The sequence below is a fragment of the Moschus berezovskii genome, chromosome 11 (assembly GCF_049115385.1).
Source record: "Moschus berezovskii isolate FMDL1 chromosome 11, NW_MosBer_1.0, whole genome shotgun sequence".
In the NCBI taxonomy this organism is placed as follows: Eukaryota; Metazoa; Chordata; class Mammalia; order Artiodactyla; family Moschidae; genus Moschus; species Moschus berezovskii.
The window spans coordinates 107,213,049-107,240,170 of NC_142470.1; the positions used below are offsets into that span (position 1 = coordinate 107,213,049).

A 27,122-nucleotide genomic window follows, 5' to 3' on the forward strand; every position below is an offset into this window, starting at 1 on the left:
ACAGTGTTATTCTGTTTTGTGTGTTTTGATTTCTTTGGGATCTTAGCCCCCTGACCAGGGGTCGCACCCTCACCCCCTGCACTGGGAGGGGAGGTCAACCACTGGGCCACCAGGGAAGTCCCTCAGTTGCCCTTTGGAGGCAGAGCTTTTGTGCTTGTGCAGATAAACCGTGTATGTGAGCCAGACAACTAATTTATAATGAAACAGATAACTGCTGCAGTTTGTACTGTGAAATGGAGAAAAACAAAAAACCAGAAACCCATCAGTATCACCATCACCAGAAACGATCTGCTTTCCCAAAGTGCATATTTAATAAAATGACTCCTTTTGTTTCGATGGAGCCTTCCTCCCTTGGGACAAGGCTGTAGCTAGCAAAGCTGACTCTGCAGGTGGGGAGCGGAGTCCTTGGCACAGACTGGGCACCAGATGGGCGGCAGTAGCGCTGAGATGACGCTGGTCAGGTTGCGGTTGCTGGTGTGAAGGACATGGAGGGTGTCTTGGGTGTGACGGGGCTGAAGATTCATTAATAGCAACTGGGCTGGCAGGGAGGCAGGACATGTTGACGGGGGCTGGTCGCGGAGGCCAAGCGTCCTCCCTGCCCGACAAGAAGGCGCCGCAGCTGTTCTGCACAGGTGGATTCAGCTGAGTCTAGTACAACAGGGGTCTTTCCTGGTGGCTCAGACGGTAAAGAATCTGCCTGCAGTGCAGGAGACCTGGGTTTGATTCCTGGGTCAGGAAGATACCTTGGAGAAGGGAAATGCAACTGACTCCAGCATTCTTGTCTGGAGAATCCCAAGGACAGAGGAGCCTGGCGGGCTACAGTCCATGTGGTTGCCAAGTTGGACATGACTGAGCGACTGACACTCCCACTTTAGTAAAACAGCACCCTTATCTGGTTTCCACTGAAAACATTTTCAAGAGGAAAGAGAAGAATCCCACAAATGTCTTTATTAGTGCTCAGCTGTTTTGACAGTGAGTAAATCTAATGTTGGTTTCCTTCTGAGGATATGTTTAATCAATCATATAGGTTATATTATTTTTAATATTTGCAGGACTTCCCTGGTGGTCCAGTGGTTCAGACTTCACCTTCTAATGCATGGGCTGGTCAATGAATGATGTTGGCTGCTGTTATTTCAGAGCTAATTAATGATGTATGGGGTTTATATGACTATTTTCAAGATCTGGGATAGTCTTTTTTATGGTACTTTTAAAAAACAGATGCTTAAGATTTATCTCTGCATTATTTCCCACAGATAGCAATGAAGAACAGGTACGACAAAGGTGTGACCCCAGGGACTGTAGCCCGCCAGGCTCCTCTGTCCATGGGATTCTCCAGGCAAGAATACTGGAGTGGGTTGCCATGCCTCCTCCAGGGGAGCTTCCCGACCCACGGTTTGAACCCGTCTCTTATGTCTCCTGCACTGGCAGGCAGGTTCCTTACCACTAGCGCCACTTGGGGAGCTATACATACATATATATGTGTGTATATATACATACAGTTATATATATAAAGGACATGCACATTTTATTCATAAAAATGTGAAGTCCGCTGGATATATTTGGGGAAATTTTGCTTATTTTACGCAAATGTAAACCTTTAAATTTAAATGTAAACCTTTAAATTTGGGTGAAAAAACCTGACGTGGCTCTTTTATGGCTTAAGGTAAACAGGTCAGTGTTTTAAAAGTGCTTTCAAAGATTGTTCCTGTGCAGACTGTTCTCATAAATGCTCACATCCACCCCAAAAGCAGTGAAATCAGCTGCTAGGCAGGGACCGTATCCTGTTGTGCATTTTATTAAAATATCTGTAACACCTATGTCACATGGATATACTTTGCGGGCTTTTAAGAAACATTTACAATAATAGTAAATGCAGACATCGAGGCACTGAGTGAACGGGCAGGTATTTACAAGGTGATCTCCGGGAGTGTCCATATTTTATTTCCGAGAACGCTTATATTCTAAGAGCAGTACAATTAGCCTATTACACAGGGTCTTGATCTTGCTGGCGTAGTGTTCTTGAAATATTTTCTTTAGCTTCTGCCTTAACAAATCCAAAGATGGAAGATGATGACAATCGGGTATATTCAACATTATATGAAAAAATTCATTCCACATGTCCAAGTGAGGAAGTCTGGTAAGACAAAGCCATAAAAGAAGGATGAAGTGTAGCCTTCAACATGCATGGCAACCCCACTCTTGCATCTGACTTCACTCTCACCTAAACCCAACTTAATGCATCAAGAATGGAAATGTTGACTCTGTTATTAAACTAAGAGAAATTGGAGATTCAATTAAATGTCTACGCACACCTTGTTGAACAAAAGTTACGAATGGAGAAACAGAACCGCTTAACTGTCTCAGTGCATGGAGGGCCAGGACTGTGCCATGCCACCCTGCTTCCCAAGGCGTGGATGTTCGTGGCAAAGACCCATCCCCCACCAGGCAGAGGCAGCATTCGCCTCTATTTACCCTTTCCGCAGTAGCGCCAATGCTGATACCCACCTTCTAAACAGACCTTCAGGCTTCCAGATGCCCCCTTCACTTTTCACTTTCATGTAAGTGCCAAAAAGCATGCAGTATACGGTTGCAGCAACTCCAAAGTAATCAATCTATAAAGGAAACATGGGTATCAACAGGGACCTCCTGTGCAGCACAGGTAACTCTGCTCAGTGTCACAGGGCAGCCTGATGGGAGGGGAGTTTGGTGGAGAAAGGATACACGTGTATGTATGGCTGAGTCTCTTCGCCATCCACCTGAAACTATGACCTTGTTGTTAAATTGACTATATTGCAATACAAAATAAAGTTTTCTAATAAAAGAAAATGAAAATATGGGTATGTATCAATGATTAAAATAGTAATTTACACGTGAGTATATTATGTCTGTCCAAGTTATGCAGCAAATACAATAAATCATAGGGAACAGTCACAGGATTTCAGTTTTAAAGAATTTTGGAAGCCACGTGTCAGCCCTCACACTGACACGCCCTATCAGTGGCTGTCTAGGTTTTGCTGGAGGCTTCCACAGACGGCGGATCACCCACCCCCCCCTGCTGGAGCATCTCAGGAAGTTCTGTTCTAGAGCCACCGTGTCGTTCACTCTGTTGCGAGGCCAGTGCTACATTAAGCCTGTGGACGGTCCCCTCCTCCCCAGGGGCTAGCTGTCGTTTCTGAGCTGCACCCCAAGCTTTGCGAAGTGTGACGTGCCCACGACTGAAAACAGCTCTGCAGTGTGGTCTGTCTCCAGGGCTAGAAGAGGACTACAGCAGCTCAAGCTACCAGGATGCCCAAATGCACGTCGCGGCTGCGTTTCCAGACCTCTCTAGTTCTCTACCTGGTAGTTCCACGGCTTGTTACTGAGCATCTCAATACACTGGAAACCAGAAGTTTCACACCTTCCTGTAAATGCAGTTCCTTTTGGAAAAAGTTTCATGTCTATACTCTGACCCAGGTCAATCAGGACCAGGGCGGCAGATAAGTCATCGTCTTTGCTGTCTTGTTCCAAAAATCTGTGTTAAACACAAACAAGCACCAGGCTGCGTAAGCACAGAAGATGAAAGGCCGCTGGGGGAGATGGTCAGAGAAGCACCCGTTCAAAGTGCAACACTTGCCTGTTTCCGAGAATGAAATTGTCTGGCTTGATGTCTCCGTGGATGATTTCGCAGTCATGGACTTGCTGGATCATGCAGAGCATTCTGATAGCAAAAGCGAGGACTAGCGCCTGAGGCATCACTTTTTCAGGGGTATTTTTATAGAGATTAATGGCATTCTAGAAATAATGGACAGTGGAATGTTCTGAGTTGACTGCCCACGATTAATGAAATTTCAAACCAAGAGCTTTGCCCCACCCACCACTCCAATAAAAGCTTCAAGTGCAAAAAGGGATGTGCAAAAAAAACGGTACTTCATGCTTGTGTCATCAAAGCGTCACACTTACTAATAGCGTGCCGTAACTGTAGAGGTCTCCTACTAACACGCTGCCATTCTGGAACAGGTGGGCCGAATAAAATTTGATAAACATGTGTTGCATACTTGGCTTCACTCTCTCCATCAGCTGGGTCCCAATGTAGAATTCCCAGAGGTTGGGAGGCTTCTGGACCTGCAAACCAGGTAATGTAACATTCACATCCAGTTCATGTTCTGGAAAATGACCGCAAGGAAAGCAACTTCATCCAAAAAAAAAAGTGGGGGGCATGGGGTAGAAAAAGTGACAACAAGGTATGAATCGCTGCTGCAGCAGGGGGGATACAACAAGATAATTCCAGCGGCAAGGCAGTTCTGAATCCCTGCGGGATAGTTTTGTTTTCTAAGTGCTGACAACAGATCTAAATGAAACCATTACTACCTTTTTTAAAAAGACTATTTCTTTTAATATTTATTTGGCTATGCTGGGTCTTAGTTTCAGCATGCAAAAGCTTAGTTGTGGCATGTGGGATCCAGTTCCCTGACCAGGGCTTGAATGCAGGCACCCTGTGTTGCGATTTGATTTCAAAAAAGGAAAGATTTATCCATATGAATGCAGAGTTTTAAAGAATAGCAAGGAGAGATAAGAAAGCCCTCCTCAGGGATCAATGAAAAGAAACAGAGGAAAATAACAGAATGGCTAAGACCAGAGATCGCTTCAAGATAATTAGAGATACCAAGGGAACATTTCATGCAAAGATGGGCTCAATAAAGGACAGAAATGGTATGGACCTAACAGAAGCAGAAGATATTAAGAAGAGGTGGCAAGAATACACAGAAGAACTGTACAAAAAAGATCTTCATGACCCAGATAATCACGATGGTGTGATCACTCACCTAGAGCCAGACATCCTGGAATGCAATGTCAAGTGAACCTCAAGAAGCATCACTACGAACAAAGCTAGTGGAGGTGACGGAATTCCAGTTGAGCAATTTCAAATCCTAAAAGATGATGCTGTGAAAGTTCTGCACTTAATACGCCAGGATATTTGGAAAACTCAGCAGTGGCCACAGGACTGGAAAAGGTCAGTTTTCATTCCAATCCCAAAGAAAAGCAACGTTCAAACTACCACACAAAAATGTTCAAACTACCACACAATTGCACCCATTTCACATGCTAGCAAAGCAATGCTCAAAATTCTCCAAGCCAAGCTTCAACAATACGTGAACTGAGAATTTCCAGATGTTCAAGCTGGATTTAGAAAAGGCAGAGGAACCAGAGATCAAATTACCAACATCTGCTGGCTCATCGAAAAAGCAAGAGTCCCAGAAAAAAATCTACTGCTTTATTGACTACACCAAAGCCTTTGACTGTGTGGATCACAACAAACTGGAGAATTCTTAGAGATGGGAATACCAGGCCACCTGACCTGCCTCCTGAGAAATCTATATGCAGGTCAGGAAGCAACAGTTAGAACCGGACATGGAACAACAGACTGGTTCCAAATTGGGAAAGGAGTACGTCAAGGCTGTGTAGTCACCCTGCTTATTTAACTTATATGCAGAGTACATCATGTGAAATGCCAGACTGGATGAAACACAAGCTGGAATCAAGATTGCTGGGAGAAATATCAATAACCTCAGATACGCAGATGACACCACCCGTATGGCAGAAAGTGAAGACGAACTCAAAAGCCTCTTGATGAAAGTGAGAGTGTTCGCTGGCTTGAAGCTCAACATTCAGAAAACTAAGGTCATGGCATCTGGTCCCATCACTTTGTGACAAATAGATGGGGAAACAGTGACAGACTTTATTTTCTTTGGCTCCAAAATCACTGCAGATGGTGACTGCGGCCATGAAATTAAAAGACACTTCCGTTCCGTTCCGTTGCTCAGTCGTGTCCGACTCTATGCGACCCCGTGGACTGTAACCTACCAGGCTTCTCCATCCATGGGATTCTCCAGGCAAGAATACTGGAGTGGGTTACCGTTTCCTTCTCCAGGGGATCTTCCCGACCCAGGGATCGAACCCAGGTCTCTCGCATTGGAGGCAGACACTTTGGAAAAATAACTATGATCAATGTAGACAGCGTATTAATAAGCAGAGACATTACTTTACTGACAAAGGTCTGTCTAGTCAAAGCTATGGTTTTTCCAGTGGTCATGTATGGATGTCAGTGTTGGACCATAAAGAAAGCTGAGCACCAAAGAATTGATGCTTTTGAACTGTGGTGTTAGAGAAGACTCTTGAGAGTCCCTTGGACTGCAAGGAGATCAAACCAGTCAACCTAAAGGAAATCAGTCCTGCAATATTCATTGAAAGGACTAATGCTGAAGTGCCAAGAATTTGGCCACTTGATGTGAAGAGCTGACTCACTGGAAAAGACCTGATGCTGGGAAAGATTGAAGGCGGGAGGAGAAGGCGATGATGGCAGAGGATGAGATGGTTGGATGGCATCACTGACTCGATGGACATGAGTTTGAGTAAGCTTCAGGAATTGGTGATGGACAGGGAGGCCTGGCGTGCTGCAGTCCATGGGGTTACAAAGAGTTGGACACGACTGAGTGACTGAACTGGAATTGGAACTGTGTTGGGAGTGAGGAATTTTAACCTCTGGACCATCAGGGAAGTCCCTGAAACTACCACCATCTTAAAAAAAAAAAAGTTCTAAAATTCATTTCTATATTGTTCAGATCATTTACCTTCAAAGCAAATTTCTCCTTATTTTTGCTGTTGTTCACATCTCCATGGGTAACTTCATAGACTTGGGCGAAAGCCCCTTCTCCAAGAAAGTGATCAACGTAGACGAGCAAAGAGCCTGAGGACAGAGAGACGTCAAAGTGAAAAGACAAAAAAGAAGCTTAAAACACTAAGACTATCAAAATCAAGTATTTGTAAATTCTTCTTGGTGCTTGAGTTGCTTTAATAAATAGACATGGGTACAGCTCCCTTAGGAAGTGTTTTGCCAGTCTTCCCTGGAGTGACGGGGGAGCCGGGGCCCAGGCCCGTCCCGAGCGGGTGGCCTTGGGCAGCCATTCTCGTCACCCATGCTCTCATGTCTAAAGGGGAGATACCTGTGCTGCCTAGTTGGCAAGACTGTTGTGATATCAAAGAACACATAAACATCATCCGCAAAGTGCTAAACGAAGGTCTAACGCGCCCATGAAAAACACACGCGTTTTAACATCAGAATGAAAGGGACAGAGTATAATTGTACCAATATTTCTAACAGGTAATTTAAAAATTTTTATTGCAGTAAACCTTCTGTATTAGAACAGTTTTTGATTGATAGAAAAGTTGCAAAGATAGTAGAGTTTCTGTTTGTTCTGCATCTAGTTTCCCCTATTGTTAACTTTTACATAACCAAGGCACACTGGTACAAACAGCAACCAACACTAGTAGGTTACTGTTACCTAACTTCACACTGTGCTCAGACTTCACTAGTCCCCTAATGCTCTAGGACGCGCTCAAGTCCCTTCGGCCTCTGGTAGGCTGTGACAGTTCCTAATTCTCTGTTTCTGACAGCTGTGGCAGCTCCATGGAGCACTTGTCTGATGAGCTGTAGAATGCCTCTCACCCGGATTTGTTCTGATATTTTTTAGTGACATTGGAATTATTTGTTTTGGGAGAAAGACCACAGAAGTCAAGCTGTAATAGATTAAAAAAAAAATCACATGTTTAAAATCAAATATAAAAAAATTGTTTTCTGGTTTCTAGCTGGCATATAAGGAGTTTAGAAGGCATCAGTGTATGAGCCAAAGAACAGGGCATCAAACTAGTGACGAAAAAAACTGACAGACTTCCAAGGAGAACACATTACTTCACTATCACAGTCAGAGATTTCTACATCCCTCTGTCAGCAACTGACAGAGCCAATAGGCAGAAAATCAGTAAGCGCATGGCTGGCATGAACAGCACCACCAATCAACCGGATCTAATAGACATTTATGAAATAATTTAACAACAGCAAAATATACATTCTTTTCAAGCTTAGATGGAATAGTCACCAATAAAGACCACGTTCTGGGTCATAAAATACAATTAAAAAAAAAGAAATCATACACTCATGGAATTAAACTAGTAATCAATAACAGAAGGAGAGCTGGAGAGCCCTTAAACATTTGGAGCTAAAATAAAACACTCTGAAAACATAATTTATTGAAATTGTGAGATGCATGAAAGGCATGCTTCAGTCAGTCAGTTCAGTCGCTCAGTCATGTCCGACGCTTTGCGACCCCACGAACCACAGCACGCCAGACCTCCCTGTCCATCACCAACTCCCGGAGTTCACTCAAACTCATGTCCATAGAGCTGGTGATGCCTGCTTAGAGAGAAATTTATTGCACTGAATGTATATGTTAGAAAAGAAGATCTAAAATCAATAATCTTAGTTTCTACCTTAGAAATCTAGAAAAAGAAGAGCACAAAATCCAAAGTAGGCAGAGAAAATAAATAATAAGAATTACAGTAGAAATCAATGAAATTTAAAAGTAAAAACCAATATAGAAAATTAGTGAAAACAAGTTGATTCTGTGGGAAAAAAAAAAAAAGTTGGTTCTTTGAAAATATCAATAAAACTGATAAGCCTCTCCCAGGCTAATAAGTACCCCTTATTAGGAGTACACCTATCACTAACAGTAGAAATGAAAGGGGGTGTCACTATAGATCCTGTGGACATTAAAAGGATAATAGAGCTTCCCTGGGGACTCAGTGATAAAGAACCCGCCTGCCAATGCAGGAAACACAGGTTTGATTCCTGGGTTGGGGAGATCCCCTGGAGAAGGAAATGGCAACCTACTCCAGTATGCTTCCCTGGGAGATCCCATGGACAGAGGAGGCAGGTGGGCTGCAGTCCATGGGGTCACAAAGAGTCAGACACGACTGAGCACACATGCATGTTCCATCATTTATTTAAGCAGTCCCTACAGCTGTCTATGTTGCTTCCAATCTGCTGCTTTACACACACACATCACTTTGAAGGTATGCAAGTGTTATCTGTAGGAATTCTTAAAAGTGGGTGTCTGGGTCTAAACGTATATGTGCTTTTAATTTTGATAGCTAACTGCCCAATTGCCCTTTATAGTCACAGTCACAGCAGAAATCAAATCCTATAGTTATGCCTTAACAAGATGTTCTCATCTTAATACTACAGGTGAAACTACAGATGAAACCTATTATTGGAGGGAGGGGCAGGGAGGTGACAGGAGGAGACACAGAACACACACACACCAGTCAGCATCAACTTCCCATCGAGAAAAGAGTTTAAAGTGTTATTACCCATATGGTTCTTACCTAATTGGAATTCAGTCTTGGGCTTGATGGCTGGAAGCTTACATGCCCATTCATAAGTATTTGGATAGGAACTCACTGGTTTAGAAAGCCTGGATAAAAGTTTGAGAATCAACTCCTCATCCCAGGGATTCTCAACAATGAAGTCTTGAAGGAATGGGAACAAAAAAAGGAAATGAATTCAGTAGGCAAGACTTACCAAATAAATCATAAGACAAAGCAAGTGGAGACTTTTGTTAAATAACCTTTTAAGTCTTATCTCTAAAAAGCATTGATTCAAATAATAAATTATCATTTCGAAAGTCAAAACTGGTAGTTCTGCAGTTCATCGTCTGTCATTTTCAGATTTACAAGTTTGCATGTTCAGTTGTGACAAAGGAAATCAAAATCAGGAGCATTTGTTCATGATTCTGCCTTTACTAGAACTGGGGGTACACATCTTAAAGGCAGACTTGGAGATTCATTATTGACATGCTCAGCTATGTACTCTTTAAACCGCTTTTCCACTTCCATCTGGAAAACATGCTGCCTTTTAATACTCATACTGTTGCTTGTTCGGTTGCTAAGTCATGTCCGACCCTTTGTGACGCCATGGACTGTACTATGTGCAGTTTATCTGTATGAGACATACTTTGGATCCACAAAGAGAAACCATTTCTAAAGGGGAGAAAAAAGTTTCTGCCCAATTTAGAATGCTCTAAAAAATTCTATTAGTGGCAGTTATCAGTCTAATCCGACATGACTGACACTTACTAGTGCTAAGCAGATGCAGGACACTGTTCTGAGCCCTTCATGTTTAGTAACTCACATGGCCCTTACAGTAAGATTCTAAAGGAGGTACTACCACCCCCTCTACTTTATGGAAAACAGGGTCACAGAGAATTGAAATGATCTTGGCCAAGATCAAGTGACAGCCTATGAGTGGGTGGCTAAGATTAGAATCTAGCTAGTCTGGGGACTTAATCTGACACTGTTAGCTCCATTTTACAGAAAAGTTAACAGGCTCAGGATCAAGTCTTGAATAGTAGTTAAGAGCACAGACTCTGAAGATAGACTAACTAGATTTTTTTTAAAAACATAGTTACTCTTCAGATTAAATGCCTGGCACATAGTGGGCTCCCCAATTCCACTTGATTCTTCCAACAGTAGTTATTTTGATATTTTAAAATTAAAACAAAATTAATTATTCCTTCAAGGTGGCTACTATTGTATGCACAGTGAGATAAACTGTAAGTTTGTCTGAATTTGTGTTTTACTCAACGGCACTCAAATTCCTACTCTTTTGAGTTTCTCTCATGAAACAGCTTTTCCCAGGCTAGTGTCCTTAGTCAGGGAATAATTAAGATTGAGCATCTGTTCATACTTGGAGCGTCGACATTCCCAAGCGGGCCAGCCTGCATCAGTTCAGCCTGGAGCCCAGCACTGGCTTCTGCCGGATCCTCTGCAGTGGCAAAGTCGGGGTCTGTGACTTTACAGGCCTTGAGGCCCTGCTCTGCCTTGCTCGTCAGCATGGCTGCAGCAGGCTGGCCCAGATGGAGCAAGGACGCTGAAGGGCCATCTGCGGGGCACACTGGGTCTGGGTTTGTCTCTTCAACTGGACTGGATATGATAAAGGGATAGAGGAAGCAAAACACGTGATTACAAGCTTATTGGGTTTGATCGCATCAAAGACCCACAGGACAGTTTCCTTTTCATTCTATAAAGGACATTTCAAATCTGCTTCACAAATAGTTGATTAAAGCACTTCCTTCATACAAATATATGCAAATACATGGTTCATACAATATGAACAGAAATAAAATAAAAAACATGGTAATATATTAGATAAATAGGTGAGGTGAGACATTGGATATTCTTTAGCAGGATATGCTGGGAGGTTTATTTCCCTGAGTTGCCCTTTAAGCATCAGTACTGTAAAAGAGGTTAAATATTTAACTTTATTCCAAAAATGGCTTCTTTTATGACACTGAAACAGAAAATGTCAGCCATAATTCGATAACCTAATAGCAGTACATTTAAACACACACACACACACACACACGGAGACACGCACACATGGACACAGTTACTCACAGATTCCATATTTGTGAATTCACCTACATGCAAATGCTAATTCTGGAGTAATTTTAGGTTTAATCATCTGTTGCAAAGATAACAGAGAATTCCCTTAAGCTCCTCATCAATTTCCTCTACCATTACCATCTCACATCAAGGTGGCTTTCTTGTCAAACGCAGTAAAGCAGCCTCTGTGGTACGACCACTGACAAACTCCCGGACCTCGTTTGGACTTTGCCAGGTTTTCCACAAGATACCGTGCTTGCTCCAGGGTCCAGCTGTGGACACCGTGTTGCATTTAGTTGTCACCTTCCTTACTCTCTTCTCCTGTGGGTTTCTTGGTCTTTCCTGGTTCCCTAAGACCTTGTCAGTCCAGCTGTTTTGTAGTCTGTCCCTTGATTTGGACCTCTCTGTTTTTATCATAATTAGACTGTCCTGGTATGGGAAGACATGCCCTTCTCTCCTCCCATAAAGATTTCACCATGCAGTTCTACTCCCCCAGTCAGCGGAAGTCAGGGATTCTCTGCTACCTCAGCTGCTTCTCTCACTCCCTGATGTATTAAAACCAAGCGTTCAGGTTAATCATTGTATTTAAATGTTTTTTATCCTTTCATAGTGTTTATTGAATTTGTTACATTATTGCTTCTGTTGTTTTATGTTCTGGTTTTTTTGGCTGCAAGGTCTGCGGGATCTTAGTTCCTCGACCAGGGATCGAACCTTCATCCTCTGCGTTGGAAGGTGAGGTCTTAACCACTGGGCCATTAGGGAAGTCCCTAACCATTGTACTTACATCTGCAGAGTACCTTCTGACTTACAGCTCTCAACTAATAAAAACTCTGGCAGCCCTTAAAGATAGGAATGGGGTATTCCTTCACAGCTTAAAAAGCAATGCTACAATGACAATGGAGAGAGACAGAACCGCACACACCCCACAATACCTGAGCTTTCTCTCTTTCAAGGGTTCCGCCTTGTTTCTTTCACAAGGATCCAAAGCCACATGGGTGTGCTGGTTTGCTACCATATTTTCTGAAACACACGAGAAAGTAGAGATGGACACTATACACACATGTATGATTTTAAATGGTTTATGAAGTGCGGGATTCCTTTTTTGCACTGACTTTCATTACAGTTTCAAAATAGTGTTCCATGGTAAAAAGCAGTATATTTTTTAAAATGGGGGGAAGATCACTTGAAAAACTTCTGTTATTATATGTGAGCTTTTCAACCTTATACATCTAATCCATATAATCTTTTAAGAGAAAACAGTCCAGATGGGACTTTTCCGGTGGCTCAGTGGTAAAGAATCTACCTGCTAGTGCAGGAGATGTGGATTCGATCCCTGATCTGGGAAGATTGGATATGCCGAGGGGCAAACTAAACCTGTGAACCACAACTACTGAGCCTGTGCTCTAGAGCCCAGGAGCCACAACTACTGAGGCCCGTGCACCCCAGAGCCTGTGCTCTGCAGCAAGAGAAGCCACTGCCATGTGAAGCCCGCACACGGCAGCCAGAGAGTAGCCCCCGCTCACCGCTCATCACCCTCATGGCAATGAAGACCTGCACAGCCAAAAACAAATAAATAAAATTATTAAAAAGAAAAATCTACAGAGAGGTAAACGAGATAGGGTAGAAACACGGAGACTACTTCTACCAAGTGATGCTAACACAATATAGAGCCAGGTGTTAACACAGGATTAAACTTTATTAGCTATTGCCTCACTGAGCAGGTGCTAATAATAGTCTTCAGTACTAGAACATTAGCTTCTCTTCATATGACCAAAGTGGCAAATAGACTAAGGCCAATACTGACTTTATGAAAGATGCATGACTTAAAACAGATTAAGTTCTTCAAATTGAAACAAGTTTTAAATTAAAAAAAAATTAAAGTAGCAAGTCTGTGATAGCACTTGGCAATTGTCCAAGTTTCAACTAAATCCTCCTTTAAAATTCAGGTAAGAAATATATTTGGTTAGTACAGTAAGAAAAGATTTTTACTGCTTAGTTAAAAATGTTTAGGCCTATACGCTCAGACTTCATGTTAAAATAAGTTTTCATCCTTTCATCCAGGGGAATGGAATTCTTTGGCATCTGCTTCAGTGAACAGCTGCTATTAAAAAATAGAAAAAGTGCCAGCAGTGATTATTTGGCTAGTGGTCCCAGATCTTACAGCACAAGTGTGCCTCTGAGACACTGTGGGTTGGGATCCATTCCACTGCAATAAAGCGATTACACAAATTTTTTGGTTTCCCAGTGCATGCACAAGTTACGTTTACACTGTATTGAAGTCTTAAGTGTGCAACAGCATTATGTCTAAAAAAACAATGTGTGCACCTTAATTAAAAAAGACTTAATTGCTAAAAAATGCAAATGAGCACTTGACCTTCAGTGAGTCATAATCTTTTGGTTCGTAGAGGGTTTGCCTCGATGTTGGTGGCTGCTGAATGACCAAGGTGGTGGTTTCTGAAGGCTGTGTTGGCTGCGCCCATTTCTTAAAATAAGACAACCATGAACTTTGCCATGTCAACTGACTTCCTTTCATGAACGATCTCTGCAGCAGGCGATGCTGTCTGATAGCGTTTTACCCATAGAATTTCTTTCAAACTCGAGGTCAATCCTCAATCCTCTGCTGCTGCTTTAGATAAAGTAGATACTAAGTATATGGGATATTTTAAATCTGTTCTTGTCACTTAATCTTTACAGCCTCTGTACCAGGAGTAGGTTCTGTCTTAGGAAACTGCTTTCTTTGCTCATGCATGAGAAGAGGCTCCTCACCCATGAAAGCTTTACCACGAGATGGCAGCAAGTCAGTCACACCTCCAGGCTCCACTTCTAGTTCCCTTGCTGGTTCCACATCTAGTTATTTCCTCCACTCAAGTCTAGAACCCCTCAAAGTCATCCATGAAGGTTGGGATCAGCTTCTTCCAAACTCCTGTTTGTACTGATATTTTGACCTCTTCTCATGAATCACAAATGTTTTTAATGGCATCTACAAGGGTAAATCCTTTCCAGAAGGTTTTCAGGTGACTCTGCCCAGATCCATCAGAGGAATCACTATCCATGGCAGCTATGGCCTTATCACATGTTGCTCTTAAACAATAACAAAGTTGAAAGGACTCTGTGGTCCATGGGCTGCAGAATGGATGCTGTGTTAGCAGCCACGAAAATAATTTCATTGTATATGTCTCCATCAGAGCTCCTGGGTGATCAGGTACCCTGTCAGTGAGCAGTATTATTTTGGAAGGAATCTATTTTTCTGAGCAGTTGTTCTCAACAGTGGGCTTAAAATACTCAGTAAACCATGATATAAACAGATTTGCTGTAATCCAGCTTTTACAGAGCACAGCCAGAGCAGACTAAGCATAATTGCTAAAAATCTTAGGGCTTTTGGAATGGCAAATAAACACTGACTTCAACTTAAAGTCATCAGCTGCATTAACCCCTAATAAGAGAGTCAGTCTGGCCTTTGAAGCCTAAAAACCGGACCTCTACTTCTCTGGCTGTCAAAGTCCTAGACGGCGCCTTCTTCCAATAGAAGGCTGTTTCGCCTACACTGAATATTTGTTATTTAGAGTAACCACTTTCATTAATGACCTAACTAGATCTGTGTAACGTGTTGCAGCTTCTCCATCAGCACTTGCTGCTTCCCTCTGCACCTCTGATACAGAGATGCCTTCTTCCCTTAAACCCACGAACCAACCTCTTTTGGCTTCAGACTTTTCATCTGCAGTGTCCTCACCTCTCAGCCTTCATAGAACTTCATAGAACTTTTATGAAGTTAGAAGAACCTAACTTCATAGATGGAGAAGGCAATGGCAAGCCACTCCAGTACTCTTGCCTAGAAAATCGCATGGACAGAGGAGCCTGGTGGGCAGCAGTCCATGGGGTCGCTACTAGACGGACACAACTGAGCGACTTCACTTTCACACATTGGAGAAGGAAATGGCAGCCCACTCCAGTGTTCTTGCCTGGAGACTCCCAGGGACGGCGAAGCCTGGTTGGCTGCCGTCTATGGGGTCGCACAGAGTCGGACACGACTGAAGCGACTTAGCTGCAGCAGCAGCAGCAACTTCATAGAACTGAATTAGGGCCTTGTTTTGGGTTCAGCTTTGGCTTAAGGCAGTATTATGGCTGGTTTGATCTTTTCTCCAGACCACTCAAACTTTCTCCATTATTGGCAATAAGGCTGTTTGGCTTTCTTATCATTTATGTGTTCACTGGAGGAGCACTTTTAATTTCCTTCAAAAACTTTTCCTTTGCATCCATAACTTGGCTAACTGGCTAAGCCACCTGGCTTTCAGCCTAACTGGACTTGAACGTGCCTTCCTCACTGCTGCCGCTAAGTCACTTCAGTCGTGTCCGACTCTGTGTGACCCCATAGACGGCAGCCCACCAGGCTCCCCCGTCCCTGGGATTCTCCAGGCAAGAACATTGGAGTGGGTTGCCATTTCCTTCTCCAATGCATGAAAGTGAAAAGTGAAAGTGAAGTCACTCGTGTCCGACCCTCAGCAACTCCATGGACTGCAGCCTTCCAGGCTCTTTTGTCCATAGGATTTTCCAGGTGAGAGTACTGGAGTGGGGTGCCCTGGCCTTCTCCGGCCTTCCTCACTAAGCTTAATCATTTCTAGCTTTTGATTTGAAGTGAGAGACATGACATTCTTCTCTTTGCTTTAACACTTAGAGGCCACTGTAGGTTAGTAATTGGTCTAATTTCAATATTCTCCTTTCTCAGGAAGAGAGAGGCCTAAGGAAAGTGAGAAAGACAGGGAACAACCAGTTGGAGCAGTGAGAATACACACAATATCCATTAAGTTTACTATCTCCAATGGGAGAGGTCTGTGGCACCCAAAGACAGTTACAATAGTAACACCAAAGATTACCCATCACAGGTCACCATAACAAATTTAACAATAATGAAAAAGGTGGAAATACTGCAAGAATTACCAAATGTCAGACATGAAGTGAGTAAACGCTGCTGGAAAAATCGCGCCAGTAAGCTTGCTTGACATGCAGTTGCCACAAATCTTCAATTTGTAAAAAACCCAATATCTACACAACGCAACAAAGTGAAGTGCCATACAACGAGGTACAGTGCTTAGTCGCTCAGTTGTCTCCGACTCTTTGTGACCCCATGGACCCGCCAGGCTCCTCTGTCCATGGGATTCTCCAGGCAAGAATACTGGAGTGGGTTTCCATGTCCTTCTCCAGGGGATATTCCCCACCCAGAGATTGAACCTGCATCTTCCTGAGTCTCCTGCATTGGCAGGTGGATTCTTTACCACTGTGCCAAAAATGAGGTATGTCTATATTATTTTGCAGGTTTGGTATTTAATAGGTAATAATTATCTGTATTCAATAATTATGTCATTTATTAAGCTTCATTTCAGGTATATAAAGATCTTTTATATGAGAGTGTTATGTCTGGGGAAAATAGGACTGTGAGTTTTATCACACCACTAAAAAAAGTTTTAAATATGATTTTCTGAGTATAGTATTTGCTACATCTCTAAAGTAATAAAATTTGTAGATACACATCAAGGGTTAAAACTTGCTGTTAGTTATTCTTATCAAATTAGAAAATGTTCACTATTTTAGCATTCAAGTAGTTTAATCTGTCTGTCCTGGCTATTTTATTTACTGTAAAACGTGAAATAAACCTGTCCTGTGCAAATGGTAGATACTTGCCCTTAAGTACTTCTGTAGTCTTTTCTTCTGTTCTACTCGTAACCTAAACTATTGAATTTGAAAAGGCACCGAGACTTTATAAGGACACTGTATTTATGTAATACTACAATGAAAGGATTTTAAGTTTCCTCTGTATGATTTCCCAATGTCCCAATTAGAATTTTCAAGAAGATGACTATCGTAGTAGTAGAACTGAAGTTGGCAGAAGACAAGACACTAAGAGAGTATAATGCACACCTTTATCTTCCAGTGGGTGCACGGAGTCCACGGGAAGCCTATGGAAGGGTGTAGACGCTAGCTGCGCGGCGGACCTAAAGTCTCCTGGGCTCTTGGGGCTGGGTGCTAGGCTTTTGTTGCAGCGGACACCCCACACCGTTGAATCATCCAGAAACTCGTCAGCATGAGGCACTTCCTGCAACGGAAGACAAACTGAGAAAAAGGCAGCAGGCTCCCTGTTTTGCAGATGAAATTTAACACATTGATACTTTTTTTAGATTAAAAAAGATCAGGAATTTTGAGTCTTTCAAAGGAATGGATGTAACCCCTGGCTAACATGCAGCCATGTTAGAAGCAGAACATCACGGGTCTGGTTCTTCTCCCCAGAACTGGGACACTTCACCTTTCACACACACCAATGGAGTTACATATCACAAGCAAGAGTCACAGTTTATTTTCCAGTTTTTTAAAAAAAATTTGAAAAATCTGGATTTACAGAGGAATAACAAAGATATTATGGAGTTCCCATTTAGCCTTTATCAAGCTTCTTAAGTCTGGGAACAGAGAAGGCAATGGCAAGCCACTCCAGTACTATTGCCTAGAAAATCCCATGGATGGAGGAGCCTGGTAGGCTGCAGTCCATGGGGTCGCTAAGGGTCGGACATGACTGAGCGACTTCACTTTCACTTTTCACTTTCACACATTGGAGAAGGAAATGGCAAACCACTCCAGTGTTCTTGCCTGGAGAATCCCAGGGACGGGGGAGCCTGGTGGGCTTCTGTCTATGGGGTCGCACAGAGTTGGACACGACTGAAGTGACTTAGAGTAGGTCTGGGAAAAATATATATGCCCCCAGTGGTCCTCTTGTCTACAGGGAAGACTCTCAGAGGGTAAGGATCATATCCAACTCATTTTTCAATTTCCACATCTGTCAGTATGTATTGTGCATACTGCAAATAATTATAGGATAGTATTTTAAAAACATGATCTTCACATAATATTGTTTTTCCAGAACTGCTTTTTAAATACATCATCTCACTCGGCACAACTGTTTGGTAAAAGAAAAAGAAAAGGGTTGCACAACCATTTCATAGATGAAACAGAGACTCACATTTGGTTTTGCAGGAAACCTGCTCACAGAACGTTCTCCAAAGGTCCTGGCTCCTGCAGGTTTATTTTTCAGCTGTGGTAATCTAAGGAAAAATTGGCAGAATTATAAATAGTAAAATACCCTAAGGAAATAAATTCTACCACTTAAGTCACAGTGTTAAAAACATCCTCCCTTATCCTATTAGTTAATATTTATATACATATTTCTTACCTTTATAGCAAATCTGAGTGCGAGCTGAATTAATTTGAGTAGGTATATAGATCTACAGTTACTTTATGTGAGGGTGGAAAATACGGAACTTCCTATCGCACTGAGTTTAAGTTTTAAGGACAAAAGAGTGAGGGCTGTGACCAACAGAATGGCGTGGATGCCATGTTTCCTCCTTCCCCAGTGCATGGTCTAGCTACGGAATACAAATCTCTTCCACACCATGACACTTTAGTTCACACCTCTCTTTCATGATTTAAATTACTAACAGTGAAACTTCCTGGTGCTACCCTACTCTATCCTAATGCAGCTCAGCCTTAAAACAAATGTTCTCTGCAGCATAAGCCAATGTAAGCCACTTCCCTTTCTACTTCATCAATCCTGCAAATACATACAGAACATGTATGGATACCTGTATTGATGAATTCATTTACAACCAACACAATTTCAAATCTATAGGATACCTCAGCTCTCTGATGCTTTATAACCATACTGTTTCCTCTCATAATACATGCTTTTGTCATGGGAGGACTGCTTTCTTGTAATGCTATAAATGTGGAAAAGAACTTCAGCCACAGTCTCCTGGTCCTGTGGTCACAAGGCTCGTCCGTGGCAGAGCTGGGGCTGGAACCCAGCCCGTTTGATGGGCAGGTGCTCTTCTCTCAACAGCCCCACCTAGACCCCTAGACCACCCCTGCCACTATGGCAACATGCTTTTCACTCAGCGTTATCTTGTCCACATATGTCTTTACCCATAATTTTCTTTGTTTCCATCTTCAAATACAGGAAAAGCAGATGACAAAGAAGAGATGATCTTATTGACTCCCCAAGCCCCAGAAGATGGTGCATTTTCTGCAAGAGTACAAAAACTATAGTTAATTATTGTAACAGGACAAAAAACTACCCTTTAGTCGAAACTTTGACTATAAATAAGAAAATGGAATAAGAGCTCATAGGAGATAACTGATGTCAGCTTTGGAACTCTAGGCCATGCGGTAGCCCCTCCGTGCTGACAGGAAGGGACTGACTACTGTCACAGGCGCCAACACGTGAGCTTCCAGGCCTCGAGCCCCCGCCACATCCAACGCGGCAATCACGGGGCTCCTAACACACAGCCATGGGGACTGACACTGAACACAGCTCTCCACGGCTTTGCTTTTCTACCATTAAGCTCTTAACTCGATGTCTTCATTGTGATCTCTCTCTGGCTTCCAGCAAAAATCCTGGCTCGAGACAAATGGGGGGTGGGATGAGTCCTGGTCCCCAACGCTCCGCCCTGAACACCCCTCTGCCGAGCAAGGCTCAAGTTCCCCTCAACCACTCAGTCCTTCCTGGCCACTCCTACCAAGGCCTATTTTGCCCTTCCTTGGAGAAGGAAATGGCAACACACTCCAGTGTTCTTGCCTGGAGAATCCCAGGGACGGGGGAGCCTGGTGAGCTTCCTTCTATGGGGTCACACAGAGTCGAACACGACTGAAGTGACTTAGCAGCAGCAGCAGCACTTACTATTTTCTAAGAAACAAGCCAAGTCTATGACACACACTGAGTGCCTGGCAAAACGCTTATATTTTATACTTCACAACATGCCCTTATCTGACAAGCTAACCAAGGGCAGGCCTATTCTTGCATAATCTGCGCTTTTTCCATGGGCAACCACCTGCTATGTTATCCATTTAGTAGCTATTAAATAATTTGTTATTACTTTGAAACTGGGCTTCAAACGCATTTTGACTTAGAGATGGCCATTCCTCTTTGTCATCAGAAATATCAGGAAGTGTAGGAGCCTGAAACATATTCATGATGAAACCTTAAAAGAACAGAAGAATAACCGTAAACATGATTGCAAAAGAGCTTTCATTAAGTCACTGTCAGACGTCACACATTCAAACAACAGGCTTTACGTACCGAGAGCTTCCTTTGTGTGCACAGTGGGTGATGGCTGCGCTTTGGATGGTGTTGCCTGAACCAGTCCCAGAGATGTGTTTGGAGTTGTGTGAAAGGAACTTGTGTTAACAATCTTCTGTGTTTCACACCCTTTTAAAGAAATGGGGACAAACTGCCATGTCAGTAGAGAAATCAGAATAATTCAGAAGACACACAATTTAAGAAACTTATTATACATTTTATTATGGTTGATAATTCTCACTTGCTGTTGCCTAGTCACTAGATCGTGTCCACTGACCCCATGGACTATAGCCCGCCAGGCTCCTCTGTCCATGGGATTTCCCAGGCAAGAATACTGGAGTGGGGTTGCCATTTCTCTCCAGGGGATCTTCCCAACCCAGGGCTGGAACCCAAGTCTCCTGCATTGGCAGGTGGATTCTTTACCACTGAACCACCTGTGAAGCCAATTCTCACTAGGAATTTCCATTATTCTAGTATTCTCACGTCTTTTTTATTTTGGTCTTTATAACAGTCCCACAAGGTAGGTAAAGTAAGAATTATCTGTAAACAGAAAAGGAAATGAAAGCTCAAAAGAGTTAATTAAGCGGCTTGGTCTAAAACCATATCAAATGAGCAGCCTAGTCATCAATAGCACCCTTTGCTCCACTGTATCTCAAGAAAGAGTAGCTACGCTGTAAATCTTAGGACTGGTTTTCCATCTCACTCAGCTGGAGTCCAGGCACAGCCCTGCACAGGCTGAGCCCTCCTAGCTCTGACCTCATCTTCCTCACCACCACCACCCCTGGTGGCCACTGGCTGCTCTGCTGTGCTCAGAACACATCAGGGAAATCAAGGACTCTGCCCTGCCTGGCACCTCTGCCTGAAACAGGTTTTGCAAGCTGGCTCTGTGGGCCACTTCCTCTGTCAGGTCTTTACCCAAATAGCACTGTCGTTGTGAGCATCCTTCCTGGTTCCCTCTGAAATTTCAGTCCTCTCCCTAACAGCCACACTTCCTTTGCCCCTCCAAGTGGGTGGGGATTTCTGTCCTTTCTGTTTGTGACCACACCTGTAATCACTCAGAACAGCACTCGGCATCCGCTCGTGCTCAGTTTGGTCCTGGTTAAATGTAGGTGTCACCTGCTTTTTCAAGTAGCTCTGCTTCCACTAAACTGTCATTGGAAAGAATGTCACGGTACATGGGGGTGGGAAGTGAATGCCCAATCCATGTCCTATTTTATTTATAAAACTTACTTTTATGTAAGTACCTCTAATGAAGTAGTACAAAACAGAAATATTATACATCACTCCCAGCTAACCACCAATGTTTCCTCACAACATATTAAAGACGACTCTTGTTTTAAAGTAATCTGCTGGGAAATTTAAGAGGAAACTTTTCAGAAATCAAGTTTCCAAAGGATTCTAACTAATAATCAAGTAGATTTCCCCCTTTATTGGAAATGGCCCAGGGCTTATCTAACCCCTGCGTTCTGAGAACAGGAGAGCTGACAACCAGGTTCGTTAAGGCCTAGAGTCCCCATAAACTGTGGCCAGCTGACAGACCCCTGAGTCACTTGGAAGAGTCTGGGCAGAGATCAGACACAAGTGTATTACAATTAAACTTTACCTTCTTTTATCTCTGCTCCACTCTGTGGCCTGAATTCAAGAGTACTTTTGTTCACGCACCTGGAAGAGAAAACTCTTGAGACACACTAACTCTCAAGAACAGTAAAAAAATGTTGGCGATTACCAGCCTGTTTTTAAAATACAGATGGGGGACTTCTCTGGTAGTCCAGAGGTTACAAATCCACACTCCCAGTGCAGGGGGCACAGGTTTGATCCCTGGTTGGAGAAGATCCTGCATGGCACGTGGCACGACCCAGAAACACAAACAGGTGGGACTGCCGAGGTCGGCAGCGTGAGTGACTTTACTGTTCCTTTCACGTCCTTTTGAGGACAATAATTCTTCCAGATAAAGGCCGGGTATTCACGTTTGCTTGACAGTGCTTATACACGTGAACACCTGATAATCACTTGCACTCGTGGAAGGGAGGTTAAGGGGCTCCTGACTCACACACCAGCAAAGGGGCTGACCGGCAGTTCTGCGTCTGGGTACCCAGCGTGGCTCTTCTGAGCTATGATGCGGGAAAGCGCTGGTGCCTTTGCTGTGGAGCCGTAGTGCCTTGCCCTCCACAGTTCTCAAAAATGGAAACAATGCTACAGAAGACACTTACATCACAGTCTGGCTTAAGTCCAGTGGGGACAGTGGACCTCACTGTCTGTTTCACACTGCTTCCCTTAATGACCCTGTGAGGATGGCACCCCTGATCTCACAAATCCCCATTAACTGCCGTAAAAACCCGAGTTCTGTGTGCAGTACCGGAGGAGGGTGCCCGTACTCTGCCACAGCCAGCTGTCCAGGCCACTGAGACTGTGAGGGCCCCTTGCCAGGGCCAGGGCCAGGCCACAGTGCTCTGAGACCCGAACGTTCATTAGGTTAAAGAGCCTCATCCTTTTGTAAGGGAAGGCTGGACGCGCAGCATGTCTACAGGGTCTGTCACTGCTGTTGTGACTATCTTATGGTCACGAGAATTAACTATGAAGAGCCAATGAAGTCACAGCCCACACACAGCAGTTCTCTTCTTAAAAAAATTTATTTTGCCACATCACACAGCTTGCAGGATCTTAGTTCCCAGACCAGGGATAGAACCCATACCCCCTGCACTGGAAGGGCAGTCTTAACCACTGGACCACCAGGGAGGTCCCAGCAGTTTACTTTTTACATACATGGTTCAATGCAGGACACAGGTCTGATTATTATCCTAAGGTGCCTGCAAAAGCAGGATCATTTTAAATCTTATTTCGACGCATAAATTTTCCTCTGTTCATTTCTTTGCATTTGTGCTTTTTTAATAAAATTCTTTTTTAGATATTAAAAAATAAATAAATAAATAAATAAATAAATCTTATTTCCAAGGGAAATCACTGGTGAAAGTTAACCTCAGACACCAAGGAGAACCAGTCCTTAAGAACCATAATCTGTGCTAAGAGTTTTAGCCCAAGGGAAAGATGGGAGCCTCACTTTCATTTTTCCTGAAAGAGCAAGAAAAATTTTTATACATTTCAAAAAAGAGACAGAGCACCATAGTGACTAAAGATAAAAATATAAACAGAACAAGTGATATGACAATAATTATAATCTCTGCCATCTAGGAAAACTGCTCAGAATTGGGGGGAGAAACCTCCACAGCAGTGCATGAGACAGATTTTGGTATACTGCATAATGGATATGAATCCCAACCTGTCCCAGTGGGAAGACAGAAGGAACGTGAGAAAAACACACTATCAAGTATTTCAGTAACAATCCAACAGTCAAGTAACTATCTGGACTGCAATAACCCCTACATTATGTTCAGTCGGAGCTGGTAAGCAGAGGCAATTTCAGTTTAACAGCTGTATGTTCTTCAGTTACACAAAGACTGTTAAGTTCCAGGGTATCAAAATTTTTAATTCAAGAGAGAAGTATGAAGTAGAACAAACATTCTTAAAAGAAACAGAGTAAGTGAGGCTGAATGATTTGGTGCTAATGTTTTGGCAGTCTGGCTTTTCCACTACATGCCCATCTAAAAATTATTTTGAAAAACAAGCCTCACCCATCAATTACACACTGCTCTCACTATTGCAAGTCACAGAAAGAAGCCATCGGACACCATTCCCACTACCACCGTCTCTAGGGTTACCTTTGGCTCACCTGGCATCTCTGCTGGCCCCTGAAAACATGGCGTCCATCACTGGCTGGCCTGCTAAAGGAACCGGGCAAGCTGCACTCTGGTTGACAGCTGGGGACACCAAAGCAGTGGTGACAGCATTTGCCATAAGAGGAACAGAAGACGCCTCTCTGGGTTTCTCGTCCACATTCTTCGAGGTCTGCTGAGAGATGGCTGGAAGACCCAGAGCTCTTAGTTCCTGCTGGGAGTCTGTGTGTGGCTCCAAACACGCTCGACTGACCTTTCACAGTAAGCAAACAGACAAAAAGCTATGAGGCTACCAATCAGGTCTCACAGCTTTCCAAAGAAAGGCATCTGTCTTCAGGAGATGCCTTGCCTGCCGAGGCAGCCTCTTACCTCCCTAGGTATTCTGAAATGAACAGTCAACAACAAGGCCACACTACATGCCGGATGCTTCTGTACCTTACTTAACCACAGATTCAACTGGTGGTTCATATTTCTAACCACTAAATACCGCCGCGACCATTCATCAGTAGTTAAGAACTGGTACATTTTTCTTTACTTAGGGAAAATACTAACAAATCAATGTCGCCAAATGCTCATAATGGTGTTCTTCCCATTAAAATACCCTTGGTAACCATTTTCTCTTCAATGAATAGGAAACATGAATATCAACTGTACTAACTGCCACAAAAGCATGGCTCATCATGGGAAGGACATGGACACAGGCCTTTAACTTAATTAAAATCTCTGCTTTTCTACTCATATGTACTTAGACTGCACATGTACACTCTTATATTACCAAGTTAAAAGACAAACAACTAATTCCTCAGCATGTAAAAGTATTCTCACAGATTGTTAAGGAAAACACTGAATAGCTAGGGCAAGAATAGTTATTTCACAAACAAATGGACAAAATATAGTTTATTCTCAATAGTCATCAAAAGAGATAATTTAAATGACCTATACCATTTTCTTATCTACTGAATTAGTAAAGATCAAAAATAATCATAACATTCATTTCTGAAGAAACATATTAAAAAATAACCAGAATTTCTCCACAGATATCAAAACATACAACAAAGTTATACTAAACACACAGCATGGAATGATCAAGAAGAAACCTATTGACCAAAGCAAATAGATGGTTATTTCAGAAATGGATCTTTTACATATTAAAAACTCAGTCTATGATAAAGATATTTTAAGGGCTTCCCTCATGGCTCAGCGGTAAACAATCTACCTGCAATACAGAAGATGCAGGTTTGATCCCTGGGGGGGTAAGATCTCCATTCGGAGAAGGGAAAGGCTACCCATTCCAGTATTCTTGCCTGGGAAATCCCATGGATAGAGGAGTCTGGCGGGCTATAGTCCATAGCGTTGCAAAGAGTAGGACACGACTGAAATGACTGAGCATGCACAAAGATATTTTAAACCAATAGAGGAAAGCTGAGCTGGTAAATAAATGACTCGGGGACAACTGGAGATCCGTTTGGAAAATACATCCTTAGACCACTCATATACAGAAATAAGTTCATTAAGAGAGGCTTCTGGTTAAAGACAGCGGCTCAAACAGGTGCTTAATCATCCACATCCTCGCAAACCTCACTAAAATGACAGTAAAGGAATCCTAACAACTTAAACAGCAGTCAGAGGAGGTGATCTCCAGAGAAGCGCAGAAACTTGGAATGTGTCTCAGAACGGAAGTGAAGGTGGAGCTGAAAGGAATGTGGCCACAGTAGTTCTATAGGAAAAGCAAGCTCTGAGACCCATTCCTGCAGGTGTTGCCAGCTTCTCAATACAAATTAATCATTATATTTAACTTTTCATTCTGTAAGTCATTGTACCTCCCCTAAAAAAAGAAAATCAGATAAAGGACTATACACACTAATGTACAGACGCACACACACTACACACTCTGCTCTGTAGCTTTCTCATTCTGCATTGTGAATGTCCTTCTGGGCTGGTACTGAGAAGCCCAGTGTCACTCTGACTCCTGGCTCTTTAAATGTGACTTCCATCCTTGCTGGAAGTGTGCTGGATCGTCTCCCTGCCCGCCCCCGCCCCCGCAGTTCTCGATGGGGCGGGGGGGAGGAATAATTCGGAAAGCTAGTAACTAAACTGACATCAGGATTAACTCTAAAAACAGAGCATGGAAGGGACAAACAGAAACCACGCAGTGGGCGTGGGGAGCGGCGGGGAGGAGCCCACACACCTCAGACGTCCCCCGGGGAGAGGGCAGGTTCTCCTGCGACATCACCACTTGGTGCAACTTCTTATGAAGCTCATCCATTTTCTGTTTTAACAGTTGTTCTTCCAAAGCATTCGCTTCTTTCCTTTTCATATAATGCCTCTCTTCATTTACTTTAAGAAAGACAAAGTAGTTTGCACGTGAGATTTTAAACTCAGGTCAACAGAGGAATCCGTGCAAAATCAGCAAAAGGTTATTTTTAAGCTGGCAACTATTTTTTACCAGTCTTTTTCCAAGAGTATTAGGTTTTTAGAACTGAAATACTATCTACTTTTCAATTATAATTTTTACTTATCCTCAGCACAGTTACTTTTAAGTTCAGGGTGCGTTAAGTTATAAAAATGTACACGATGAGCAACAAAAACATTTGGTAATAGCATGGTATGAAACTAAGCACTTTTAACAATCATGACTGTGCAAATCATTTGAAAATGGAAGTGTTTTTAAAAGACAGAAGTTTCTCGGTGCTTCCTAAGGAGTAAGAGTAAAGTGCACTGAAAGGTCAGTATGTCAAGGACACTGCTGTTGGTCCCATTCCCAGCAACTGGTTAACAGAACCACATCACATGCCAATTGAAGTGTGCAGCTCAGATTTACCATCTGTGCAAGGCACAAAAGGGCCCTCCCCGAGTGTCACCTGACTGTCCTCTCGGTTGTTAACCAAACGAGAAGTAATGAATAAACAAAAATTGGCCAACACAGCGGGCACAGCACAAATAGTCAGATGATGTCGAAGTCCTGAGAGAAACAGAGGTTCATTTTCCTCTGAGGCCCATGTTGTTACAGCAAACACATG

At 43.0% G+C, this 27,122-nt stretch overlaps 2 protein-coding genes across 2 annotated transcripts in view; one reads left to right on the forward strand and one right to left on the reverse strand.

The window, feature by feature from the left end:
* Nucleotides 1–1,645, forward strand: part of LOC129540089 (two pore channel protein 2-like) — a 62,396-nt gene extending 60,751 nt beyond the window's left edge. Inside the window, exon 21 of the transcript XR_016038664.1 lies at nucleotides 1,254–1,645. The gene's annotated coding sequence lies outside the window, so the exon portion shown is untranslated. The remainder of the gene's footprint in view (nucleotides 1–1,253) is intronic.
* Nucleotides 1,646–1,779: 134 nt separating this feature from the next.
* BUB1 (BUB1 mitotic checkpoint serine/threonine kinase) overlaps nucleotides 1,780–27,122 on the reverse strand; it is a 35,530-nt gene continuing 10,187 nt past the window's right edge. The window contains exons 9-25 of the mRNA XM_055400581.2: nucleotides 26,291–26,439; nucleotides 24,099–24,355; nucleotides 21,975–22,033; nucleotides 20,372–20,500; nucleotides 20,169–20,273; nucleotides 19,219–19,318; nucleotides 18,260–18,341; nucleotides 17,170–17,344; nucleotides 12,189–12,276; nucleotides 10,559–10,794; nucleotides 9,199–9,342; nucleotides 6,609–6,724; nucleotides 3,940–4,101; nucleotides 3,614–3,771; nucleotides 3,337–3,511; nucleotides 2,506–2,612; nucleotides 1,780–2,134 (exon numbers count right to left, since the gene is read on the reverse strand). Coding sequence (XP_055256556.2) covers nucleotides 1,939–2,134; nucleotides 2,506–2,612; nucleotides 3,337–3,511; nucleotides 3,614–3,771; nucleotides 3,940–4,101; nucleotides 6,609–6,724; nucleotides 9,199–9,342; nucleotides 10,559–10,794; nucleotides 12,189–12,276; nucleotides 17,170–17,344; nucleotides 18,260–18,341; nucleotides 19,219–19,318; nucleotides 20,169–20,273; nucleotides 20,372–20,500; nucleotides 21,975–22,033; nucleotides 24,099–24,355; nucleotides 26,291–26,439 — 2,438 coding nt within the window. The 3' untranslated portion in view covers nucleotides 1,780–1,938. The remainder of the gene's footprint in view (nucleotides 2,135–2,505; nucleotides 2,613–3,336; nucleotides 3,512–3,613; nucleotides 3,772–3,939; nucleotides 4,102–6,608; nucleotides 6,725–9,198; nucleotides 9,343–10,558; nucleotides 10,795–12,188; nucleotides 12,277–17,169; nucleotides 17,345–18,259; nucleotides 18,342–19,218; nucleotides 19,319–20,168; nucleotides 20,274–20,371; nucleotides 20,501–21,974; nucleotides 22,034–24,098; nucleotides 24,356–26,290; nucleotides 26,440–27,122) is intronic.